Raw genomic sequence first — 25898 nt, forward strand, 5'->3', positions numbered from 1 at the left:
AGGGGTCTATTTGTGTCTGCTACAATATTTCTATAACTATTTCTGTTAATTAGTTGCTTTACTTAGAAGAAATGCTTTCTAAGGATAAAGTTCAACTTTCTTTCATTAAACACAACTTTCTTCCAAACTAAGTATACTTTTAGTGAGACTTTAATAAGTTTAATAAGATATTTTCTTATTTCTCAATAAATGCAACAGATTTATCATTTCTTAGGTGGGTATGGAAGAAGAACAGAAGCTAGATAAAAGTATAGCTAAGATTTTAGAGACGTTCATGAATTAATGTTTTCTTGGTATTTTTTTTAAAAAATAGTTAAGACCAGAGTAAAACTATTATTTGGATTATTCGGAATATATTATTTTTACTTTTTGGAATCTTTGAGCCTTCATAATTCGTGTATTTATTTTATTGCGGACTGTTGTCTTCATCTTCAGAGTTGTTGCTGTTGTTTCATCACGTTTCGGACAACTTATCCTTTGGCCTTCTTCAGAGGATGAGTTGGCGGAAACTTAGTGAAACAAGAACAGCTATGAATATCAAAATTTTTCTATTGATTCTATTTTTACGATATTTTCAGGGTCAATGTGAAATTTTATGCTCTTTCCAATAAACCGAATATAATATTTTAGACAAACGTTTTTTTTTTAAATTCACGCCCCCCCCCATTTTTAAGTGTCTATTAAAAAGTAAATAATTAATTTACTCACCAAAGTGTTATATATCATAAATTGAAGAGAAAAGGTCAATAAATAATATATTCAAATTTAAAACAAAAAAGTAGAGTTTTTTAGAAATTTACCTGTAAAGTCCGAAGTTTAAAACCTTTTTTTTTTAAAAAAAAAATCACGTTGTTTTTTTTTTTTTTAAATGAAACCTTGGTCCTTGTTCCTTTAATTGAAAAAAAAACAAACTAGGGCTTGAATTACATTTTTCGAGGAGTTATAAGCTTGGAAAGACGGGGTGGAATTATTCACTATTTTTCACGAAATTTCTGACACACCTAGCGTATCAATCAAAAAATTACGTACTGACGTTTTTTAATGACTTACAATTAAAGAAAAGTACAACAAATTGGGGGACTTTTTTTTTTTTGTCTGGCGTAGTTTTTGATTCGGTTTACAAAAACATAAGCACCAAACATCTTTATGTTTTTCATTCTTTTTTTGCGGGGGGGGGGATTCAATTATAGAACTTATGTGGCTTAGTAGGTGCTTCTGCAGTTTAGTTAACTGTTTTTCCGTAGGTAACGCAGCGGCGGGTCGAGGGGGGAGGGTGTGCGCGCGTGCCCCCCCCCCCCCCGCTCGCACCCTCCAATGTAAACAGTAAAATCTTCGAAAAATGTTAAATGGTGTTCTAATTGGTAAATGTCGGTGCGTTACTTTTAGAAAATTCTATGTTCCAGGAAAAAAAACAGAAAAACAATTAAATTACCCCCCCCCCCCCTCTGTCACAAACTTGGAGTGCTTTCTTTCCTTTTCTTGATTTATTTCTTTTTCAGCTAATTTTAAATTTTCCACCCAACAAGTGCTATAATTGTTTTTTTGAAAATTAGAAAATTCTATGTTCTGGAAAAAAAAAAAAAATAAATAAATAAATAAATTACACCCCCCCATACACCTTGGTGAGCTTTTATTTTCTTGCTTTATTTTCTTTTTTCATCTAATTTCAAATTTTCCGCACGCGCGTAGCGTTGTTTGCTTGTTGAAGAAGCAGTCGTTTATGCTACAGCGCGCAGGCGCGTAGCGTAAACGGAAGCTGCAAAATGGCGGAAAGTAGCTCGTGGGTTCAGGGGTTAATACCATGCAAACGATAAATTTGCCCAAAGTTTGACTATCAGATTCGTTGTCAGCGACTTCAATTACCTTTAAAAAACAAAAACAAATTAGTGTTCTGTTGTAGCGTATCTGGATATTTACCAAGTTCGTTCAGGTTGACATTTATTTGCTGTCTACCTCGCCAAAATTTAGCACAAGGCCGGAAAGTGGGGATCCGGATCCATCAGCAGGCTCCCCTAAAGGAGGGGCACTTCTGCAATCGTAAAAATTGCCTGAGTAACCCCGTCGGCATTCCCCGGTAGGGGCGCCTTTAGGCAGCAAGCGATAAACTTACTCCACCGGAAAGCCCAATGGGAGGGTGGACGGACCTCCTAGGTATTACCCAGGCGCCAGTCTGACAGGTGCTGAACGGTTCCCAGCCCCTCACCTGTCGGACTGAGTGTCAAGTGACGAATCCTTGACGAGTACTTCGGGTTTGTATTACTGTACACATAGATTCGAAAAAGTTGTCAAAAAACAAATATATAACAAATAAATGTTATCAAAGGCAAGATAAGTTACTTTTCTACCTAACTGGATATATTTTTTGTGTTTTTATTCAGTGTAACATGTTTATTCAGCTCGAAAAACATGCAGTGTTTACCGATGTATTGGAAAATTCAAAATGGCAGCCGACTCTCTCTCGGAGAGGGTACGTTTGGGAAAAGGTATTATAAATAATAAACTAGACAAAATACTGTTAGAAAACAACCGAATACATGTCAACTTATGTCACGGTAACATATATTGAGCGAATTTCCTCGTCTGCGAAAGAAACAAGATGGCCGCGATCTCGTTAAAGTTTAATTTTCCTCTGTAAAAAAACAAAACAAAAACAAAACAAGCAAACAAACAAACAAAAAAAACCTACTTCATTAAATTAAGTGATTTTTTGGGTTTGTATTACTGTACACATAGATTCGAAAAAGTTGTCAAAAAACAAATATATAACAAATAAATGTTATCAAAGGTAAGATAAGTTACTTTTCTACCAAACTGGATATATTTTTTGTGTTTTTATTCAATGTAACATGTTTATTCAGCTCGAAAAACATGCAGTGTTTACCGATGTATTGGAAAATTCTAAATGGCGGCCGACTCTCTCTCGGAGAGGGTAAGTTTGGGGAAAGGTATTATAAATAATAAACTAGACAAAATACTGTTAGAAATTCGCTCAATATATGTTACCGTGGCATAAGTTGACATGTATTCGGTTGTTTTTTAATAGTATTTTGTCTAGTTTATTATTTATAACACCTTTTCCCAAACGTACCCTCTCCGAGAGAGAGTCGGCTGCCATTTTGAATTTTCCAATACATCGATAAACACTTTATGATTTTCGAGCTGAATAAACATGTTACACTGAATAAAAACACGAAAAATATATCCAATTTGGTAGAAAAGTAACTTATCTTGCCTTTGATAACATTTATTTGTTATATATTTGTTTTTTTGACAACTTTTTCGAATCTATGTGTACAGTAATACAAAACCAGTACTTCTTACACTGTCTCCCTGCAGCCGAAGCCGCTAGGAGACTCATCCCATCATGCAAGACGAATAATGGGGTTCGTTCAGGTTCACCCGTCATATTTAGGAAAATCCTAATTATCTCCCTTGTTTTTTTTTTTTGCAAAAGACAAACATTTTTTTTTTGTTTTGCAACCGAAAAGCAAAACAAACTGAAAAATCGAGTTAAGTTTTGAAGAAAAATCTGACGAAATGTAAACCGTTAGGTTTTTTTATATCGACATTATGAGAATTTGAGCTTAAAATCAAAACCTTAATGAAAAATAAGAAAAATATTTGAATGGAAAGATTCAACCCCGTAAGTGTTTTTTTTTTTTTTTGTTTGTTTTTGGATTCGTTTTTGGGGGTTACACATAGATTCGAAAAAGTTATAAAAAAACAACAACAAATAAATAACAAATAAATGTTACCAAAGGCAAGATACGTTACTCTTCTACCTATCTGGATAATGTTTTTAGTGATTTTACTCACTTTAAAACGTGGAATCGGGTTTGTATTACTGTACACATAGATTCGAAAAAGTTGTCAAAAAACAAATATATAACAAATAAATGTTATCAAAGGCAAGATAAGTTACTTTTCTACCAAACTGGATATATTTTTTGTGTTTTTATTCAATGTAACATGTTTATTCAGCTCAAAAAACATACAGTGTTTACCGATGTATTGGAAAATTCAAGATGGCGTATCACACCCTCTTTAACACGGTAAGTTTGGGAAAAGGTGTTATAAATGAAAAACTATACAAAATACTATTAAAAACCCGCCGAATATATGTCAACCTATGTCACGGTAACATATATTGAGCGAGTTTTTAATATTATTTTATCCGGTTTTTTATTTATAACACCTTTTTCCAAACTTACAGTGTTAAAGAGAGAATCAGACGCCATCTTGAATGTTCCAATACATCGGTAAACACTGTATGCTTTTCGAGCTGAATAAACATGTTACATTGAATAAAAACACGAAAAATATATCCAGTTAGGTAGAAAAGTAACTTATCTTGCCTTTGATAACATTTATTTTTTATATTTTTGTTTTTTGACAACTTTTTCGAATCTATGTGTACAGTAATACAACCCCAAAAAGTTGTATAAACACAAATAAATAACAAATAAATGTTACCAAAGGCAAGATAAGTTACTTTTCTACCTAACTGAATATGTTTTTAGTGTTTTTATTTAATGTAACATGTTTATTCAGCTCGAAAAACATTGTTTACCGATGTATTGGAAAATTTAAAATGGCGCCCGACTCTCTCTTTGACACCGAATATATGTCAGCCTATGCCACGGTAACATATTGAGCGAGTTTCTAACAGTATTCTGTATAGTATTTTTAACTCATTTTCCCAAACTTACCGTGTCTAAGAAAGAGTCGGACGCCATTTTGAATTTTCCAAAACACTGTATGTTTTTCGAGCTGAATAAACATTTTACATTTAATAAAAACACTAAAAAGTTATCCAGTTTGGTAGAAAAGTAACTTATCTTGCCTTTGATAACATTTATTTGTTATGTATTTGTTTTTTGACAACTTTTTCGAATCTATGTGTACAGTAATAAAAACCCTTATAAACACCCAACGCCAACAACCACCCCATGTTAAGGACGGCTTTCGCAATAAACACCCTACAACCTCAAAAACCGTTCTTAATATGGGGAGGTGGGGTTATTCCGAAAGCCGTTCTTAACATGGGGTGGTTTTGGGTGTTTATACTATGCTGGGCCAGGTCGTAAACAAATACCAAGTAAGAATCAAAAGCAAAAGAATTCCGCAAATCGTCCCCCTATGTTGAGGAAGGTTTTGCCCGGACTTACATATTTTGTTATCTTTCTTACTAAAACAAAATATAATTATTGACTCTTTTAGTCAATGTCAAGTTTATTTCCAACTCCCCCAAAAACTTTAAAATGACGACTTATGAAGGTTTTTGGTGGTGCTAAAAACGAATATCACATTTAAATTTGGCGAGGATAAGTAGTTTTCATGATATGAAAAAATTACTTTTTCAAAAAGTGGGGGATCACTTTCTTATATAAATTTAACGTAAAATTGAGCATCCACTTTCTGGACACCTAGTAATTTTTTCATCTATATATATAAAAGCGAAAATGTATGTATGTGTGTTCGCTTTTTCTGTATGTCTACAAAAGGCTTTTTTCAGAGAAGCGGTCAGTCGGTTCACAACTTTTTAAAACTTTTTATATCGCATATAAATCGTAATATCTCACAGTTAACAACGAAGCTCGCCTGTCTATTTAATTTGCTTGATTTCGGGAAGATAAATATTCAACATTTGTCACTCGCCGCATGTGGGTTAGTCTTTTTCCTATAACATCTTGGGAAAATAAAAATAAAAAAAGCGTTCCCGCAGTAAATGAATACTAATCCCGCAGTCAAACTTGACCTCATTAACTCATTAAAACGGGCACCTGCCAAATCCAAGTAATTAAATAAATTCAAACGTGTTTCCGTTAGCATCTCGCGGTGGGGCAATCGTTAACGTCGCACGTTTTGTTTTTTTCACTTTAATTTACAACTTGCCTCAACGGTTCGGGTTCGATCCTCATAATTACTTCTTTTTTTTTTTAGCCCTCTCCAACCCCGGAGTTTCCACACACACCTCCAAACACCAGGGCAACGCCGGGTACCCCTCGCTAGTATCATATAAAACAAATTTAACTGTGATATTCGTTTTCAGCACCCCTGAAAGCCGGCGCTGTTTTTTTTTTTTACTAACAGATTCGTTTACATTAATTTTTATTTTTATTTCGGACTATTAGTCTCATCTTTATTAGTTGTTGTTTTTTGGATCTTTTTATTGGTTCACAACGTTTCGGCCAACTTCCTCTGGCCTTCGTCAGGTGGTTACCGCGACGGATAGGAACTTCGAATCTCCTAACTGCATTCTCAGCCATCACTGCCATCCGTAGTTGTTGTCGTCTCACCACATTTTTGACGAATTAACCTCTGGCACGCTTTGGGTGGGATTGAAACCGCTATCTTCAGACAATGCTCATCTGGAACCGTAGAGATCCAAAAACAACTACTAATAAAAGATGAGACTAATAGTCCGAAATAAAAAAAAAAAATTAACATATAATGCTCATCTCAAAAGATGAATTCCAATTAAGGAATAATATATATATATATAGCAAAAGTATTGTATCCATTTTGTGGTTCCATACCTCAACTGACAGACCTGCCGCCATCTTTGAAAGTTAGGGTCTTGTCTTTTGCACCATTACCAAAAATCTTAATTTTTTTTTTCAAAATATATAAGTAAGCAGTTTTGAAGAGAAGATTTTACGAACTAGATAAGTGCGTGTATGGATTTTCTGTTTTGATTTTTTTAAAATGGCGGCAATTTTTCACATGCTAACGCGATTATAGTTGTTTATCTTAATGATTCATTAATATTCAGGTGATTTCGACTGCATAATTTGGAAGCTAACATCGTAACTTATTAAAATTGAAAAAAAAAAATCAGTTGAAACCACATTTTTTATCTGAAAACTCCACTTATCGACTACAAAAATCTCGTCCCAATAGTGCCGAAGCACGCAATAATGATTACCAGACCAAATTCATCTGGAACCGTAGAGATTCAACGTCTCTATCAACTGCGCCACGGGCCCTGACGAAGGCCAGAGGAAGTTGGCCGAAACGTGGTGAACCAATAAAAAGATCCAAAAACAACAACTAATAAAGATGAGACTAATAGTCCGAAATAAAAATAAAAATTAACATATAATGCTCATCTCAAAAAATGAATTCCAATTAAGGAATAATATATGCTTTGTTAGCTTAGGATTGTATCCAACTGCAGATTGCAGCATTTCCTTGTCAATCAAAGTTGCTTGTTCAGAATGAGGAAAGAATTTTCCCAAGTGAAATTGAACCAATCCTCTCTGTCATGTAGAACTTCGTATCATTTCAGTGTCCCATCTTCATGAAGCCCCTTTCTTGAATTTTTAGTTTGTTTCTCATGAATTCTTCTACATTCCTTTTTTTTTTCTGTTGCAGTTATTTGGCTTCAAAGTGTTCAATTCAACACGTATCTTATTTAATTTTCAAATTTCACTCAACGCTTTTAATGGATAAACTACCCACGTTTCAAACTACGTGTGACCACGCGTTGTTATCCGACTACATATAAATCCGCAGCTAACATCCGACTACATATAAATCCGCAGCTAACATCCGACTACATATAAATCCGCAGCTAACATCACGTGGACACAATTCTTCGACACCATGGCGAAGACTAAGAGAAAAAATATATAGATTGAAAAAGGAGTGTATATCTCCGAAATATATCTCTCTCTTTAAAAATAAACACTCGTTTATTTTATAAAGGAAAAAATCGCGTTGCAGTTATTTGGCTTCAAAGTGTTCAATTCAACACGTATCTTATTTAATATATATAATTTTTAAAGCAATATATACATTTAATTTATTCTTCTTTTTTCTTTCCTAACAACTTCGACATGTATTTCTTTTCTTTCTCTTTTTTTTTTTTTTTGAGACAACAATTTCTCTTTTTATTTTCCCCCTGAATACTGTTTTCACGGCATATCGTCTTTTTTAAAAATTCGTACTTTTCCTCCATGTACGGGTGTATGCTTCCGTTTACATTTAAGAGATTTTGTTTACATTAGGGGGAGGCGGTTTTTAAATTGGCGGGAACACTAGAATATTTGAATTAGAAGTCAAATATGAACAAGTAAAATTATAGAGGAATAAAAGGCCAATCAAATGAGGTATAGCTCGTTTAAACAGTTACATTAAATTTAGTTTAAATTTGCAGTTTTTGAAAAAATTAAAAGTGCGGACTTTCTTTTTGCCGGCACTATATATATATATGTGTGTGTGTGTGTGTGTGTGTGTGTATATATATACTAGCAGAATACCTGCCGTTGCCCAGGATTTAATATGAATCAACAAATATTTTAGACCACTAAAAAGACAAGTCATTTTTATTATTGATCACGGACATTAAATCACGATATATATATATATATATATGTAATTAAATGTTTAGAGGTACAGAATTTATATACAGTTTTGAAAATAATAAGCGGAAGTTTCTCGAGAGCTCTTTCGGCTATCATCTCATCAGGAGAAAATCGATAGCGTACAAAATAATATTAATAAAAACATAAATCGTAAAATTGCCAACTCATTAATGAAACAGCTGCAATGGAAAAATCCAGAAAATAAACGAAGGTTATAAAAAAGAAAACGTGAGTCTTTGATAAACTTCCGCTTATTATTTTCCAAACTGTTTATATATATATATATATATATATATATATATATATACAGTTTGGAAAATAATAAGCGGAAGTTTATCAAGAGCTCTTTCGGCTATCATCTCATCAGGAGAAAATCGATAGCGTACAAAATAATATTGTGTCGAAAATAAACGATCAAAATATTGGCACAACGAGGGAGGAAAAAAAAAAAAAAAAACGGGAGAAAAGATTCGAAGTTCCCCAAAGAGAAACAATGTGTTGGATGTTTCCTTTTGCCGGCACAAAGAAGGTTGACGCACTGTAACAGAGACAGACTCCAAATGGTTTTTGGAGTCCAATATTTTAATCGTTTTTTAAACGTTAATAAATTTATTTTAGTGTCCCCGTACTTTTGGCACATTTAATAAGTTCCCCATTAGAACTCTTTATTTTCGACACAATATTATTTTGCACGCTATCGATTTTCTCCTGATGAGATGATAACCGAAAGAGCTCTTGATAAACTTCCGCTTATTATTTTCCAAACTGTATATATATATATATATATATATATATATATATATATATATATATACAGTTTGGAAAATAATAAGCGGAAGTTTATCAAGAGCTCTTTCGGTTATCATTATTATTATTTTCCAAACTGTATATATATATATATATATATATATATATATATATATATATATATATATATACAGTTTGGAAAATAATAAGCGGAAGTTTATCAGAGACTCACGTTCCCTTTTTTATAGCCTTCGTTTATTTCCTGGATTTTTCCATTACAACTGTTTCATTAATGAGTTGGCAATTTTACGATTTATGTTTCTGTAAAAATGTCCTGTCCCCACCAACTTCTTTAGATGTTTATCCATTAGATTTTTACAACAAATGGTATATTTTTAACATGCTGGACATCGTATTCGGGTGAAAGGATTTCCACAGCCATGTTTCCTCACTTCCTCCATCTTTTGATGTTATGTAAAGATAGTTTTCCGTTTTAACCCGTACTTACATATTTTTATTCATTAATTATTTATTTTTGTTTTAATTTTCCCTGTTTTTCCTATTTGTTTTTTTCCAATTATCATATAATTTTATATAATTTTATTCCTATATTTATGTGTGTTTATTTTAATATTATTTTTTTTTTGCTTGGTGTTTGAATTCGTATTATATTACCCGATGCAGGGGAGGTCACTCTCGTGATATCATTTTTATCTAGGATTACCTCCCTTGCATTTTTTCCTAATCTGCTCTAGTGCGTGAAATTAAATATTTGTTTCTGTGCAAACACCCGTGGATTACATCTAGTCTTTTGTTTAATACTTTTTCTTTTGATATTAGTATATGGTAAGATTCTAAGATACATATATATATATATATATATATATATATAATAAGAATTACAGTTAAGTTTACCAAAATGATCCAAGATGGCAAAACTAAAGTAAATTATAAATATTAAAGAATTAATATTAAATATTTTAAAGTAATCTCAACCAGATGTAAAAGCTCAATAAAACAAAATAGGAGATAGAGCTTATAATAAGAACAAGTAGTTAATATAACATGTTAAAAAACATTTTGAAAAAGAGTTAAAAACATATTTAATTTTAAAAAGGAAACACTAAATAAATGGAAAAAAGGAAACACTAAATAAATGAATAATCCGTGGAGTTTCGAAGAAATATTTTCCTTCTCATTGGAGGGTAGGATTTAGTAAAATACGGTATCAGATTTTGCTTGCAAAAGTATTAAATGAAACTGGTGAAGGGTAAAATTTCCAATGACGGTAAATATATATATATATATATATATATATATATATATATATATATATATATATATACTCTTTGTATTTGAAGGTTTGTTTTTTGTCTCTCTTGTATAGCAGGGGGTTCATATTCTTTTTACAGTATAAACAATATCCATTCCAGAAGCTTGTCAAAACTTGAGGCCTCCCCAAGAGAGCCATTCATTTTAATTGATGCCAGATGGGGATCAGAACGTTGATGATGTAAAGATAGAAGCTTGGTTTTGGATGCATTAAAAGTAACCCGCCACTCCTTTCCCCATTGTACAACGTGATCAAGATCAGAGGAGAGAGAATCGGAGAGAACTTGGTCGTTTACTGTCTTAGATGTGCTACCATAGATGGTAGTGTCGTCAGCATAAATGTCTACGAATGATGTAAGGATGTGATTTGGAAGATCATTAATGTAGATCAGGAAAAGAGTTGGGCCCAGGATGGACCCCCAAAAACATATTTAATTTTAAAAAGGAAGCACAAGATAAAGGGGATAGACCTTAATCCACGGAGTTTCAAAGAAATACTCTCCTTCTCATCAGAGGGCAGGAATTAGCAAAATGCGGGATCGGATTTTGCATATAAAAGTATTTAATGAAACTACAAGTAAGTCACAGATCTTACTTGGTTAAAAAAAAAGGGTGAGGTAAGGGGAATAGGAGGTAAAAGAAAAAATGATAAAAAGATTTCACATGAATGGATAGTCCGGTGAAGGGTAAAAAATCCAAGAATGGTAAAATCCAAACACGGTCGAATTAAACTTGATTCATTTTGATTACCTTGGTAAACTTATTGTAATTTTTATTTTTTATATATATATATTTGTATTTGAAGGTTTGTTTTTTGTCTCTCTGGGGGTTCATATTCTTTTTCCAATTTCTGAACACATTGTTGAATGACGGTCGAAATGATGATGACGTCAGGAATTCAAATTCGAGATCGACATAGTTAAACTTCTACCCCTTCACCTCTAAGGGGACCCTCCTCTGACCATGTCAGCTCTTTTCGACTGACTCTGCTGACTGTTCGCCTGACCTTCCACCTAGGCTCATGGACTTTATATTAGGAGATATGTTTAAAGGATTACAATACTGAGTGAGAGGATTTGACATCAGGAATTCAAATTCGGGATCTACATGGTTAAACTTCTACCCCTTCGCGTCTAAGGGGACCCTCCTCTGACCATGTCAGCTCTTTCCGACTGACTCTGCTGACTGTTCGCCTGACCTTCCACCTAGGCTCGTGTCTGAGGGAGTGGCGCTCGTCTGACAAGACGTTGCAATCATCATATATATATGCTCTTTGTATTTTGTCTCTCTTTATCCCTATACCTGTTGTATAGCAAAGGGTTCATATTAGGAGACGCGTTTAACGGGGGACTCGTAACACGATAACAATGTTTTTTGTCTCTCTTGTATATTAGGAGACATATTAGACATAACACGATAACGATGATGACAATACTGAGTGAGAGGAGAGAGATGGGAATTTGTTATTGAAGGAATGGTTATTTAATTTTAAAAAGGAAACACTAAATAAATGGATAGTTCTTAATCCGTGGAGTTTCGAAGAAATATTTTCCTGCTCATCAGAGAGTAGGATTTAGCAAAATACGGGATCGGATTTTGCTTTCAAAAGTATTAAATGAAACTACAAGTAAGTCATAGATCTTACTTGATAACAAAAGTGAAGCAGAGGGAATAGAGTGAATAAAAAGGTGATTTCACGTGAATGGATAGTCTGGTGAAGGGTAAAATTTCCAATGACGGTAAAATCCAAAGATGCAGAATCCAAGAAATTTAGTTAAATTTCCATTTGCACAAGTAAAATCCAAGGGAACCGCGCAATTGGAAGATGATCCAAAGTTATCCAAAAGGCAGAAATCCATGGAATAATTCACAAATAGGTACAAGGAAATGAGAAAGAATTCCAATATATTATTATATATATTATATATATATATATATATAGCTTAATTTAAAAGGAAAAGAGAAAGTTCAATTCCACAAAGGAGACTTATCTGGATAATGTCAAGCTCAACAATAATTTTTGGAGCTTATACGATAGGACAACAAGAGTATGAAATGAAGACGCAAAACTATATATTGGTAGATATAGAATGGATCATTTATTTAATAATGGAATACAGGCAAAATTTGGGGGATAGAAGGGACTCTTTATGCCAGGGCATTTCGAAGCCTAACGCTTCTCATCAGAAGAGTAGAGAAGGTGCTAGATAGCATGGGGAAGATGCGGCATCTAGCGTACGGTTCATTAGGGACGAAAGAGATTTAGAGGAATTATAGAATGTTGGGGGAAGCTTTATTGAATTCTAAATAAATAAGGAGAAGCTTATTATATATAGTATGATATATAAGAATATAATTTATCTTTAACATTGTATTGAGATTCAGGGGTATATGTATTATGGCTAAATAGGGGGTGTATTGTTGCTGCATGGTAATTTATTTTAATGGTTTGTAGGGTGTCTATTTTCTATGGAGTGGGTAATTTTGATTTTGATTGGTGCCACCTAAACGGCAAATGGCGGCTATAAATTTGCTTCTAATTTTTTTTTTTAGTGGGGGGGTTAAAACTGAAAGGTAATATGCGGCAATATATTTATAAGTTTCTACTGTTATGGTATAGGGAGTATGATCATAAGGGGGCGGTCGGAGATTAGGGTGACAATGACTATGAGTGCGTTTAACTTGATGCAAAAGGTTAAGTATACATATAGATGTCAAAGTGGGGGAGTATAAAAACCATTACTACTTATGAGAGTGGTAAGAATATACCAAATAATAGTAGGGTAATTAGAATAGTATGAAAGATATTAGTAATGAAAATTATAATAATAGTAGCAATAATAAAAATGAAAATAAAAACGAAGTAAAATTGAAGATAAAAATAAAGATGAATTAAAGACAAACTTATAGGTAAGCATTAAAGATAAACATTAAAGATAGTATTACCAATAGTTGTGATAGAAGTAAATCCAATGGTAGCAATGACGGGGATAATAATGGGGATAATAATAATAACAACAATTATAATGATGATTATAATAATAATGATAATAATGATAATAATCATATCATTATTATTATTATAATCACATGATAATAATCATATCATTATTTTTATTATAATATATATGAGAATTTTTAGGGGGGTACAGATTAATCAACATGATTTTAAAATGAAATAAAGGTTTTGCTCAACAGAGATAAATCGAAGAAAATACGATTAAAAAAAGTCATGAATATAGCGGGGGGGGGGGAGAAAAAAAAGAAGCAAAAAATAAACGGGGGGACAAAGACATAGAAACTAAATGAAGTCCTAAAAGATTTTCTTTTCGCTTCAATTTAAAATTAATGTTAATAGTGATAATGGTAGCGGTTATGGTAGCAATGACGGGGATAATAACGGGGATAATAATAATAACAACAATTATAATGATGATTATAATAATAATGATCATAATAATCATATCATTATTATTATTATAATATATATGAAAATTTTTAGGGGGGGGGTTCAAATTAATCAACATGATGATTTAAAAAACGAAATGAAGGTTTTGCTCAACAGATAAATCGAAGAAAATACAGTTCAAAAAAAAGTTATGAACATGGCGGGGGGGGGGAAGAAAAGCGAAAAATAAACGGGGGAAAAATTACATAGAAACTAAATTAAGTCCTAAAAGATTTTCTTTTCGCTTGCAAAGAGATGGTCTTAAAGACTTAATAAAAATAGTCTCTAGAATTTTTCAATGAAAGGGCGAGTGAGACTTATTCAAGATCGTAAACATGTCAGCACTGAAATTCGTAGCACACGCATGGTTATTTATAAGGTGCTTGCAAATCGCAAAACCATACATATTATTCAGAACATCCGAGGGTGAAAAATTTGCATAACGGATCTTTGATGGTACATGTTGTTTCAAACGGAAATGGAAATCCAATCTTTGCGATGTTTGCCCAACATAGTGCGCACTGCAACTACATTTAAATAAATAATAGAATTATTATGGGGGAGGGAAGAACATCTTTGCAAATGGACAACAACATAGGTCTGGTTGAAAAAAACAATGCATGGATTCAATGCAAAATGACACCGTTGCACAGACAAAAAGAGTTGCTTAGCAAATCGGTCACTGATATTACCTAGCCAAGGACATCTATTAACTATAATTTCTTTAGGTTTATAAAAATTGGTAACTTTCTTATTAATAGTAGTTTCAACAATATCTAAGGGGTAACCGTGGTTACAAAGGGGCTTAGTAATGAATTTAAGCTTGTCATCAAGATTAACTTTAAAACAAATCATCAAGGCCCTATGTGATAAATTCTTAATTAAATTATATTTTGATTTGTAGGACAAAAAGAGTCCCAACGCGTATAGAGACCGGTAAAGGTTGGCTTACGATAAACAGAAATAAGAAAACACGAGGATGTCTTGGACACAAGAACATCCAAAAACGGAAGAGTAGAATTTGTTTCTTTGTCTACCGTAAACTTAAGGGCAGGATGAACGTTATTGAGGGACATATAAGCATAATGGACATGGTGAGTTTAATGAGTGGCAAGTATTGGCCCTTCTAATAATCTTCCATTCTATCCTAGGTGTTTTATTTTCTCTAACTAGTTTCCAGTAATATAACGATAAGGAAGTGTCCTTTTCATATGTTTGATTATTCATCGAATGTGTATGTCCATAGAATCTATTTGTGAATGTCATTTGGGTACTACCTATGTAAAATCTTTCATCCCTTGGGTTCTGTTCTGGGAATATCGTAGCCTGGTATACCCCTGATGAGGTTAGATATTCATTTTTTATTGGGCATTCCTCAGGTTTTTAGCAGTTACATTTATTCAGTGTTAGCACTAATATTTACACTTTCTCAAAAATCATTTCCAAAAAAACTCGACAGTATCACAGCATATCCTTGTTAAGGCGGATGAGACCAGAAATTTTTATAAATTAGAAATATAATAACCTAGTTCAGAAGAATCTGAAAAAAAATCACAAAGTAAAAAATAGCAACATAATTGATTCGATAAATAAGGACAGTAGGAAAATCACTGATAGAGTAAATAAGCTTATAGGAAACGAAGCGTATATCATAAAATAATATTGTGTCGAAAAATAAAGAGTTCTAATGGGGAACTTATTAAATGTGCCAAAACTACGGGGACACTAAATAAATTTATTAACGTTTAAAAACGATTAAAATATTGGTAGGAAAAAAAAGAAAAGCGGGAAAAACATTCAAAGTTCCCCAAATGGATGTTTCTTTTTGCCGGCACAAAGATCCCCGATTGTGGTGCATCAACCTTCTTTGTGCCGGCAACGTAACGCCATTTCATATCTCCCGGAGACACTTCCGTATTTAAAAAACAAAATGGGTGACCGATTTACCAGAACGTTGTAACTTTAAAGTGAGCAAATATCGAAATAATGATTTTTTTTTTCAATTTTTTGTCATAATTAGTGTCCAATTAATAATAATCTAGTGAAAATATATCAAAAAACCTATCAGTATAGAAATTACACATGGGAGTGATGTGATGGTTGTACAACCCCGCCTCCCCCCCAAAAAAATAAGGATTTGCCGATTTCATATTCCGCCCATTCAAACATGGCCGCCAGCGATTTAGATTCCAAAATACAGGTATTTTTGTCTCGAAAACTATTTTTCTGTGCTATAAATAATTATTTCTGCAAAATTTCAAGGCGATTTTCGTATTCAGCATGACCGAAAACCTTTAAAAGTCGTCATTTAAAAGAAAATTGTGGAGGTGGACCTAATCTGAAAATTTACCATGTATACATATAGCAAAGTGTTGGTTTTAGCATAGTATGGAACGACATTATTAGTCTTCACATGAAAGCGCAGTATCGTAGCATATCCTTGTTAAGGCGGATGAGACCAGAAATTTTTATAAATTAGACAAGCAGAAATATAATAACCTAGTTCAGAAGAATTTGAAAAAAATCACAAAGTAAAAAATAGCAACATAATTGACAGGCAGTTTATTTCATTATTACTTACATTCTTTATTGAAAAAATAAATGGGCCTTGAAAAATTTAACTTTTGAAAAAAAAATCTATTGAAAATCCTTTGCATAAGTAATTTTATATTGATGCTATTATAACAGACTTGAAAGAATTTTAGAAGAAACCTTTTAATAATATGCTAATGCATAAAATTATGTGGGAGTTAAAATTAAAAATGAGTGATAGTGGGAGAGGTGAGAGAGTTAAGGTGGTAACAAATCCTGAATTTATTACCCATGTAGTCAGTCTGTCACATTAAAAGATATGAAATTGTTAAAAATTTAATTGACATCAAATTCATTATCTCTGTTTTAGCCTTTCTTGCAAATTAATGTGTTGCTACATTAATTGATGAATTACGAATCAGTGATAGAGTAAATAAGCTTAGAGGAAACGAAGCGTATATCCTTCTAAACAAAACGATTTAATTTATTTTAATTTTAATTTCATTCATGTGTGTCGTTATAGTTATTGCCTGTTTTCAGTGCGTGTGTGTGAGTAAAATACAGCGAACAGTGTATATACACTCCTGAGTATAGGTATAAGCGTATGTTTGCTTCTAGTGTGTGTTAGTGTGTGCGGATTGAAAGACACCGGTCAGTACTCAATAGCACTAAGGAATGTTTTTAATTTACTGACCGCGAGACAAAAATACTAAATTCTCAAGTACCTTATGCCGTAAAAACCAAAAGATGGATAGATAAACTTAAAAAGGGAATATAATAAAAAAAGGGAAATAAAAAAGATGTTCAAAGACCTCACTTATCCTCTCCCCGCTCATAACCCCCATCCATGTTACATTCTAACTTTGTAAACGAAATAAGAAAAAGTTTTTGTTTGAAATATCAGTTATTGACGATAATTCTTGGCCTGAAGACGTAATCCCCCAACGCGGGTGATTACAGAAACATGTATGCACATATGTAGCCATCAATGTTTGTATAAATAAATTTAATATATATATATATATATATATATATATATATATATATATATACTAGCAGAAGACCTGACGTTGCCCGGGATTAAATAAAAAAATCAACAAAATTAATATATTTGGTTTTTTACGTTATGTGACGTTTATAGTAACATTATTATAACTAGATTATATTTAGAAATCCGTTCATAACAATGGGAGGGGGCATTGTTATATTTTGTTCTTACATTTTGCCTTTCAGTCATCGACTATTTTAAACTGTTTATGAAAACTTTCAAGTATGTTGTACACTAACGACAAACTGATACAATCTGGCTTTGTTTCAAAATCAAAATAAACCTTCTGTTGTCTTAAATTTTCAATCAATTACAAAAGAAATATATATGGTAATTAGGGGGGCTTATATAATAATTTTAAAATTTACAAATAACAACAAATCTCTATACGGTGTTTGGAGGTGAAAACAAAACGAAAACAAAAACGGTCAATTTTTTAACTTTGACCCTATTATGACCCCTTAAAATTTATTGTTTTGGGCTCAAATCGAGTTACAAGGAAATCATTTGAGAAAATCTCTCATTAAATATTTATAAATTTTAAAAGAATCAGAATTGGGAATCGTATCCGAATCAGAAATTTAGAATGAAGTCGTCCCATCACTAATATATATATATATATATATATATATATATATATATATATATACAAGCAGAAGACCTGACGTTGTCCGGGATTAAATAAAAATTAATACTTTTGGTTTTTATATTATGTGAGGTTTTCTTAGAAATTTGCATTTTAATATAAACTCGATTTTCAAATGATTATAAATGCAGATATATTGATAATATTTCTTGGTTTATTATTTTCAGACAAACACAGACAAGGTACGCTTTTGAGGCTGCAGAGATGTCTGACGAAAAAGCACCGAACACTTTTGGGGCCGCGAAGATGGCCAGTGAAAACCCAGCGAACACGTTTTGGAAATCATTTCCGTGTGACATTTTCGGAGCTGTCTGCTAATATATATATATATATATATATATATATATATATATATATATATACTCTTTGTATTTGAAGGTTTGTTTTTTTGTCTCTTTTGTTTAGCAGGGGGTTCATGTTAGGAGACATATTAGATAGATAGATAGATAGATAGATGATTAATGCTAAATATAAAATAGATAGGTAGATGGATAGATAGATAGATAGATAGATAAATAGATAGATAGATATATAGAAAGATAAATATATAGAAAGAAAGAAAGATAGATAGATGGATAGATAGATAGACTATCTATCTATGTATCTGTCCATCTATCTTTCTTTCTTTCTATCTATCCATCTATGTATCTATCTTTCTTTCTATCTATCTATTTATCTATATATCTATTTATCTTTCTATCTATCTATCTATCCATCTACCTATCTATTTTATGTTTATCATTACTCATCTATCTATCTATCTATCTATCTAGCAAAGTAAATAATTTCTGTCATGGATGCATCTTGGTAACGTCAGACAAATTTTTAGCTATGGATGACGAAAACAACCTTTAACTTGCGGAGGAGATTTTTTGATAATAAAAAAAAAATGGTTGTCTTCAAATCAACGTCCCCCACCGTTAAGGAGTTTCTTGGATTTCCATTCGCAAACTCGCTTGTCTGTTAACGATATATATAATAAATGTTTAGAGGTATAAAATTTATATACAGTTTTAAAAATAATAGGCGGAAGTTTCTCTAGAGCTCTTTCGGCTATCATCTCGTCAGGAGAAAATCGATAGCGAACAAAATAAATTGTGTCGAAAAATAAAGAGTTCTAGTTGGGAACTTATTAAATGTGCAAAAAGTACGGGGACACTAAAATAAATTTATTTATGTTTAAAAACGATTAAAATATTGGCACGACGAGGGAGAAAAAAAAAACCCCAAAAAATGCAAAAAAGAGTTGTGGTATGAGGAGAATTACAAACTAAAACAGAGAGAATATTCAGACCTGTAATAATACAAAGAGGGGGTTGCAAAAATGAGTTGTGGTGTGAGGAGAAATACAATCTGAAATAGAGAGGCGGAGAGTTTTTATTACGATTTATTTATAACGATTAAAGTTGGATGTTTCTTTTTGAACAACTATTGCGGTGCATCAACCTTCTTTGTGCCGGCAACTTCCGTAATTAAAAAAAAAAATGGGTGACCGATTTACCAGAATGTTGTAACTTAAAAGTGAGCAAATATCGAAATAATGATTTTTTTTTACAATTTTTTGTCATAATCTGGTTAATTCGTGTCCAATTAATAATAATCTAGTGAAAATATATCAAAAAACCTATCAGTATAGAAATTACACATGGGAGTGATGTGATGGTTGTACAACCCCGCAAAAAAAATAAGGGGTTGCCAATTTCATATTCCGCCCGTTCAAACATGGCCGCCAGCTATTTAGATTCTAAAATACAGGTATTTTTGTCTCAAAAACTATTTGTCTGTGCTATAACTAATTATTTCTGCAAAATTTCAAGGCGATTTTCGTATTCAGCATGGCCGAAAACCTTTAAAAGTCGTCATTTAAAAGAAAATTGTGGAGGTGGACCTAATCTGAAAATTTACCATGTATACATATAGCAAAGTGTTGGTTTCAGCATAGTCATATTAGTCCTCGCACGAAAGTGCAGGACACAAAATGTTTTAAATAGAATAACAATAATAACAAAGTCTTTCGCTAGCGAGGACTACTATTGAGCGTAACCAGTTATACAGTCCTTTTGAAATTTTCATCTCTATTTTTCTCGTTATCTACTGAATATTTTTAATGAAACCTATATGAAATATGTTCCTTATTAAATTGTAAAGATTTTCTATTCTGAAAGAAGTTTTAAAGAATTTAATCATTATTATTCAGACCTGTATGACAAAGAGGGAGTTGCAAAAAAAGAGTTGTGGTATGAGGAGAATTACAAACTAAAACAGAGAGAATATTCAGACCTGTAATAATACAAAGAGGGGATTGCAAAAATGAGCTGTGGTGTGAGGAGAAATACAATCTGAAATAGAGAGGTGGAGAGTTTTTATTATAAATACATACAAAAGCACATTCATCTTTTTTTTAAATCCAAATTAATAAATTAAATAAGATATAATCTTAAAAAGATAGGATACACGTTAGAAAAGCATTTCATCTAAGGCATGAAAATTGTTAAACAAAATGTTTTTATTATAGACTTTAAAAATAAAGGTACAAGATTCAATTTGAAATTTATTTATCTTCAAAGTGCACTTTTATACATTTTACAAAGTAAGGTATTAAATTTGCATACCTTACTTTGTAAAATTTATAAAAGTACACTTTGAAGATAAATAAATTTCAAATTGAATTTTGTTTAACAATTTTCATGCCTTGGATGAAATGCTTTTCTAACTTGTATATATATGTGTGGGTGTGTATGTGTGTGTGGTCACGAATAGGCTCCTATATGGTATTAAATTTTTATACTGATTATATAATAATTGAAAATAATTGCGTTTTTGAATATAAATTACATTTTTACATTTTAACATAAACTCCATTTTTAATTGCTTATGAGTTCAGATATATGTGTTACTTCTTGGTTTATTATTTTCAGACGCAGACAGGGAACACTTTCGAGGCCGCGAAGATGTCTGACGAAAAACCGCCGAACACTATTGAGGCCGCGAAGATGTCCGACAAAAAACAATCAACCGCGTTTCGCAAATCGTTTCCGTGTGACATTTGTGGAGGCGTGTTTTCTTACAAGTCAAACTTAAAAGCGCACATAAGGACACACACCGGAGAAAAACCATATCCGTGTGAGATTTGCGGATCCAAATTTTCACGGATCTCTCATCTAAAACGTCATCTTCAAGGGCACAGTGGGCAGAAGCCGTTCTCGTGCAGCGTATGCGACTCGGTATTCATCGAGAAATTCTCGCTAAAGATACACATGCGGAACCATACCGGGGAGAAGCCATTTGTCTGCGGAATTTGTTCGTTCGCCTTCTCGAACACGTCTGCATATAACAAACACATGAAAATTCACACGGGTCATAAGCCGTTCAAATGTGACGTTTGCGATGCGGCCTTTTTTCAAAATGCGGGATTAAAATACCACATGCGAACACACACTGGAGAGAAACCATATCGTTGTGAATTTTGTGGTTCCGGTTTTAATAGCAGTTCTCATTTAAAGACTCATGTAAGAATTCATACGTGTGAAAAACCATATTCTTGTAATGTTTGTGGAATGGCCTATACACAACTGAATTCACTCAAGAACCACATGAAAAAACATTAGTCTCACTGAAATGAACCATGCGTATCAAGCCACCATAGAAAGCATTGGACAATAGAAATGGTGAGAGACCACCAGGAACGTCTACCCCAACAAACCTCAATCAAAATACTGCATGCAAACACACACTGGAGAGAAACCATATCGTTGACTCAGGTAAGAATTCATACACAGTAAAACAAATAAAAATAAAATTATTGACATCAATATGCCAGTAATAACGTACAGCTTTAGTATCATTGACTGGCCACAAAAAGACATCAACCGGCTAGATGTAAAGACACGGAAGCTACTAACGTTTCATAAAATAAGATATAGAAATCAATGTCTACCAAGGCTGTATTTGTCCAGGGAAGAAGGAGATCTGGGACTCTCAGAGATCAATCATCAACATAGAACAACTATAGTGAGTACCGGTCAGTATCTGAGAAGCTCCCAGAACCACACTCTCTCAATAGTATACGAACATCAAGAGACAAGAGCCAGCAGAACAACATCAGTCACCCAGCTGGTCAAGCATTTGGGTCAGGGCTGTCTCTCAGATGAGGATGAAGCACTAAACAAGACTGCCACAGAAATAGCAAGAAAGAGCCGGCAGAAATATATCGAGACCTCCCAGAGGATGAACCTTAAAGAATGGAAGCGACATCAGCTTGACAGTATTTGTTTCGTAGCGCAAAATCAATCACTCAGAAGAAATAGCAACGATCAATCCGTCAAAAGGAATTGAAGTGCGATTTGTCATGTATTCTCTATATTGCTTTGTAATTACAGTTAGCTTCTTATATAAGGATTGATATATGTATATATTAAGAAAACATGTGAAAAACCATATTCTTGTAATGTTTGTGGAATGGCCTATACACAACTGAATTCACTCAAGAACCACATGAAAAACTCACTGAAATGAAATAGTAAGCATGGGACAGTACGTAAAACTCAGATATAACAATAGAAACGGTGAAAGAACACCGGGAACGTCTACCCCAATAAAACCTCAATGAAAATACTGCATTGTGAAATGTGTGGTTCCGGTTTTAATAGCAGTTCCCATTTAAAGACTCGTAAGAATCCATTCACAAATAAAAATAAAATTACTGATATCAATCAGCTTGTTATGCCAGTAATAACATACAGCTTTACTACATACTACTTGGCCTTCGGGACAAGATCAAAGTGTAGTATCTGTTCCGGCCTGGGAGTGTCAAACTGCATAGTACCGTATCTCAGTCAGAGAAAAGCAAGGTTAGCAACTTAAAATGAGTTGTTGACTTTTATTTTAGGTGATTATTTTAAAACGTCTCATACTAACAATCATTTGGGTCAAACAAGGTAATTTAAAAAAATAAATTGTAGCTAAATATTGCTAATAACATGGTACAACAGTAATAAATTAATATTGGTTAGTCAAAAGTTAAGTTTAATTTATCAGCTTAAATGCTAGTTGAGTCCAGCTTTGAGTCTAACCTAACAAGCTTTGTTTGTTAGAAAATAGATGGGTTGGAAGAAAATATGATATGATTCATACAGAATTTGTACATTATTAATTTTATTTATATATCTATAAAGTTGAGTTTTTTTTTTTTGTTTTTTTTTGCTCTGACATTAATATTGAAAGCCTACTTTTTCTATTTTGCCATTGTGAAACTCTGTACGTGACTTTGGAGTACAATTGAGCTTGCGCGGCATTCAATCCACTTTAAGCGGGGTACAAAGGGGTTTAATGGCACATCAAATAAGACGAATGGTTCATATAAGCCTCTTGGGTTTTTAGTCAAACGTAGTATTCTTTCAGATAGGTAACCTTCACATAGCCCGGAAACATTATTTGCACCGTTAACTCTAAACTGATGACAGAAAACCTTCGCACATATAGATGACCATCAGAGAGAGAGAGAGAGAGGAAGAGAGAGAGAGACGAGAGAGCGTTTCTTTTTCTCAGATTTTTCTGCCAAAACATACACATATTGCTACATACAAATACCGTGAATATCAATTTTCAGAACAATATATCAACATTTATTTTTAGATAGTTCACAACCACAGTTTGAATGGTACAACACGAGTGTGTTTCAGTGGACATTTGTTTGTCTTGTAGACAGATGAATGACAACTATTTTTTTTATGTAAATCGCTCTAGACAACACATGAAGCCATTTGATGTAAACATTTGATGTAAGGAGCTAAAAAAATACCCTATAAGGTAAAAACTCTCATAAATGGACCTGAGGTAATCTCGTCAGCATCAGACAAAGCCAAACTCTTTGCCAAGAACTTTGCAGCTAATTCTAACCTTTGCGACCAAAGCTGCGTAAATCCAAATAAGCGTAAAATCCAGAAAAATCTGATGTGAATTTATAAGACCAAAAAAGTTTCACCTATGTATTGTTTTGAAAAAGTAAATTGTGGTTCAATTCTCTGTGATGGTGCACAATCATTTTATTTTGTTTTTTTTTTAACTGTTTATATCATTACTATATATTGGGTCTAATATAATAATACGTATAAAATCGGGCGGCCTTCTAGTATATATATATATGGCTCATTCCATGTCAAATCGACAAATTTGGGGGGGGGGGCAGAAACCATGTCCGACACGGATTTTTTTCAAATTTGCTACACTTATAGATCTCCATATTAGGAATTGAATGGCACCTGTTACACATCTCAAGGTCAAGGGATTTCTGAGATATGACCTTGACCTTTTTAAAAAATGTGAATTTTTATGGAAAAGTGACCAACTTTAAAAGACGATATCTCTATTGTTTATGGGCCTACAAAGTTCATTCATATATCATTCTAAAGTACTTGGATAGATCTACCATTTTATTTGCGAATATTTTTTTCAAGGTCAAATTTTTAAAAGTTGTCCTTGACCTTGACCTTTAACCTTAATTATCTCCAAAAACGTTATTTGAATTTTTTTCAAATTTTGATAAAAGATTTGTCTATCTTATGACAGTATATATTTCAAATTTCATGATGGGTTTTGAACTGGAACCATTCCTACAAGCGTTTTATGGAGATCTATAAGTGTAGCAAATTTGAAAAAAATCTGTGTCAGACATGGTTTTACTCCTGTCGATTTGACATGGAATGAGCCATATATAATTTTATTAATTAAAATAGCTGTGTGTGTGTGTGTGTGTGTGTGTGTGTGTGTTAGGTGTGTATTTATATATAATTACGTTTCAGCATTTCATGTATATACACATAAATTATTAGGTAAAGTATATTGTGTACATGTATTTCTGCATTTACTAAATAGTGCTCAATACATGAATAGAGTTCAGTAGTATGAAAATATGTGTGCAAGTAAGCTACACAGAAAGTTTCATTCCGACAGGAAATCATCAGGATAAATGCCAAATACCGATTAAGAGATTCGGAGTTCCTAATCCTGTCGCGGTTACCACCTGAATTAAAATGAGAGTTAGTTAGTAACGCGAATGTAATAGAAGTGCTAAGAACTATATAACACGATTGCTAACATAAATACTTACGCAAATTGACCCTGGAAGAATAGCTGCGGTGGCCAACTCAAAACCTGGAAATATGATGTTGAGCTGATTCTAGACCTTCACCTTTTAGCGACGGATAGGAACTCTGAATCTCTTGACTGCATTCACTGCAATTACTGCCTTTGGGGACCATGAGGCAGTTGATAGAGACGTTGAATCTCTACGGTTCCAGGTGAGAATTGTCTGACGATAGCGGTTTCAATCCTACCCAAAACCAGCCAGAGGCTTACTTGGTCAAAACGTGGTGAGACGACAACAACTATGGATGGCACTAATTGCTGAAAAGACAGGAGATTCAGAGTTCATATCCTGTCGCAGTTACCACCTGACGAAGGCCAGAGGAATAGTTGGCCGAAACGTCGCGAAGCAACAACTAAGAAAGGTGAGGATAATAGTCCGCAATAAATAAATTAATAGAAATAATACTCATCTCAATAATATTTTGTTATCATATATTTTTAAAATGCGGGATTCAGCTTGACGCCAGATGCACTTTAACTCTTAGCCTAATAGGATAGGATAGGAACTCTGAATCTCTTGACTGCAATTACTGCCTTTGGGGACCATGAGGCAGTTGATAGAGATGTTGAATCTCTACGGTTCCAGGTGAGAATTGTCTGACGATAGCGGTTTCAATCCTACCCGTTTAT

The 25898-nt window shown here is 33.0% G+C and overlaps 1 protein-coding gene and 1 long non-coding RNA gene across 2 annotated transcripts in view; both read left to right on the plus strand.

The window, feature by feature from the left end:
- Positions 1–24146, plus strand: part of LOC145270212 (uncharacterized) — an 86955-nt gene extending 62809 nt beyond the window's left edge. The window contains exon 3 of the mRNA XM_080125844.1: positions 21041–24146. Coding sequence (XP_079981970.1) covers positions 21041–21730 — 690 coding nt within the window. The 3' untranslated portion in view covers positions 21731–24146. The remainder of the gene's footprint in view (positions 1–21040) is intronic.
- Positions 21767–25898, plus strand: part of LOC145271436 (uncharacterized) — an 854738-nt gene continuing 850606 nt past the window's right edge. Inside the window, exon 1 of the long non-coding RNA XR_013865874.1 lies at positions 21767–21883. This is a non-coding gene — a long non-coding RNA (uncharacterized LOC145271436). The remainder of the gene's footprint in view (positions 21884–25898) is intronic.

Source organism: Euprymna scolopes, chromosome 46 (genome assembly GCF_053919585.1).
Source record: "Euprymna scolopes isolate OS-2025 chromosome 46, ASM5391958v1, whole genome shotgun sequence".
NCBI lineage: Eukaryota > Metazoa > Mollusca > Cephalopoda > Sepiida > Sepiolidae > Euprymna > Euprymna scolopes.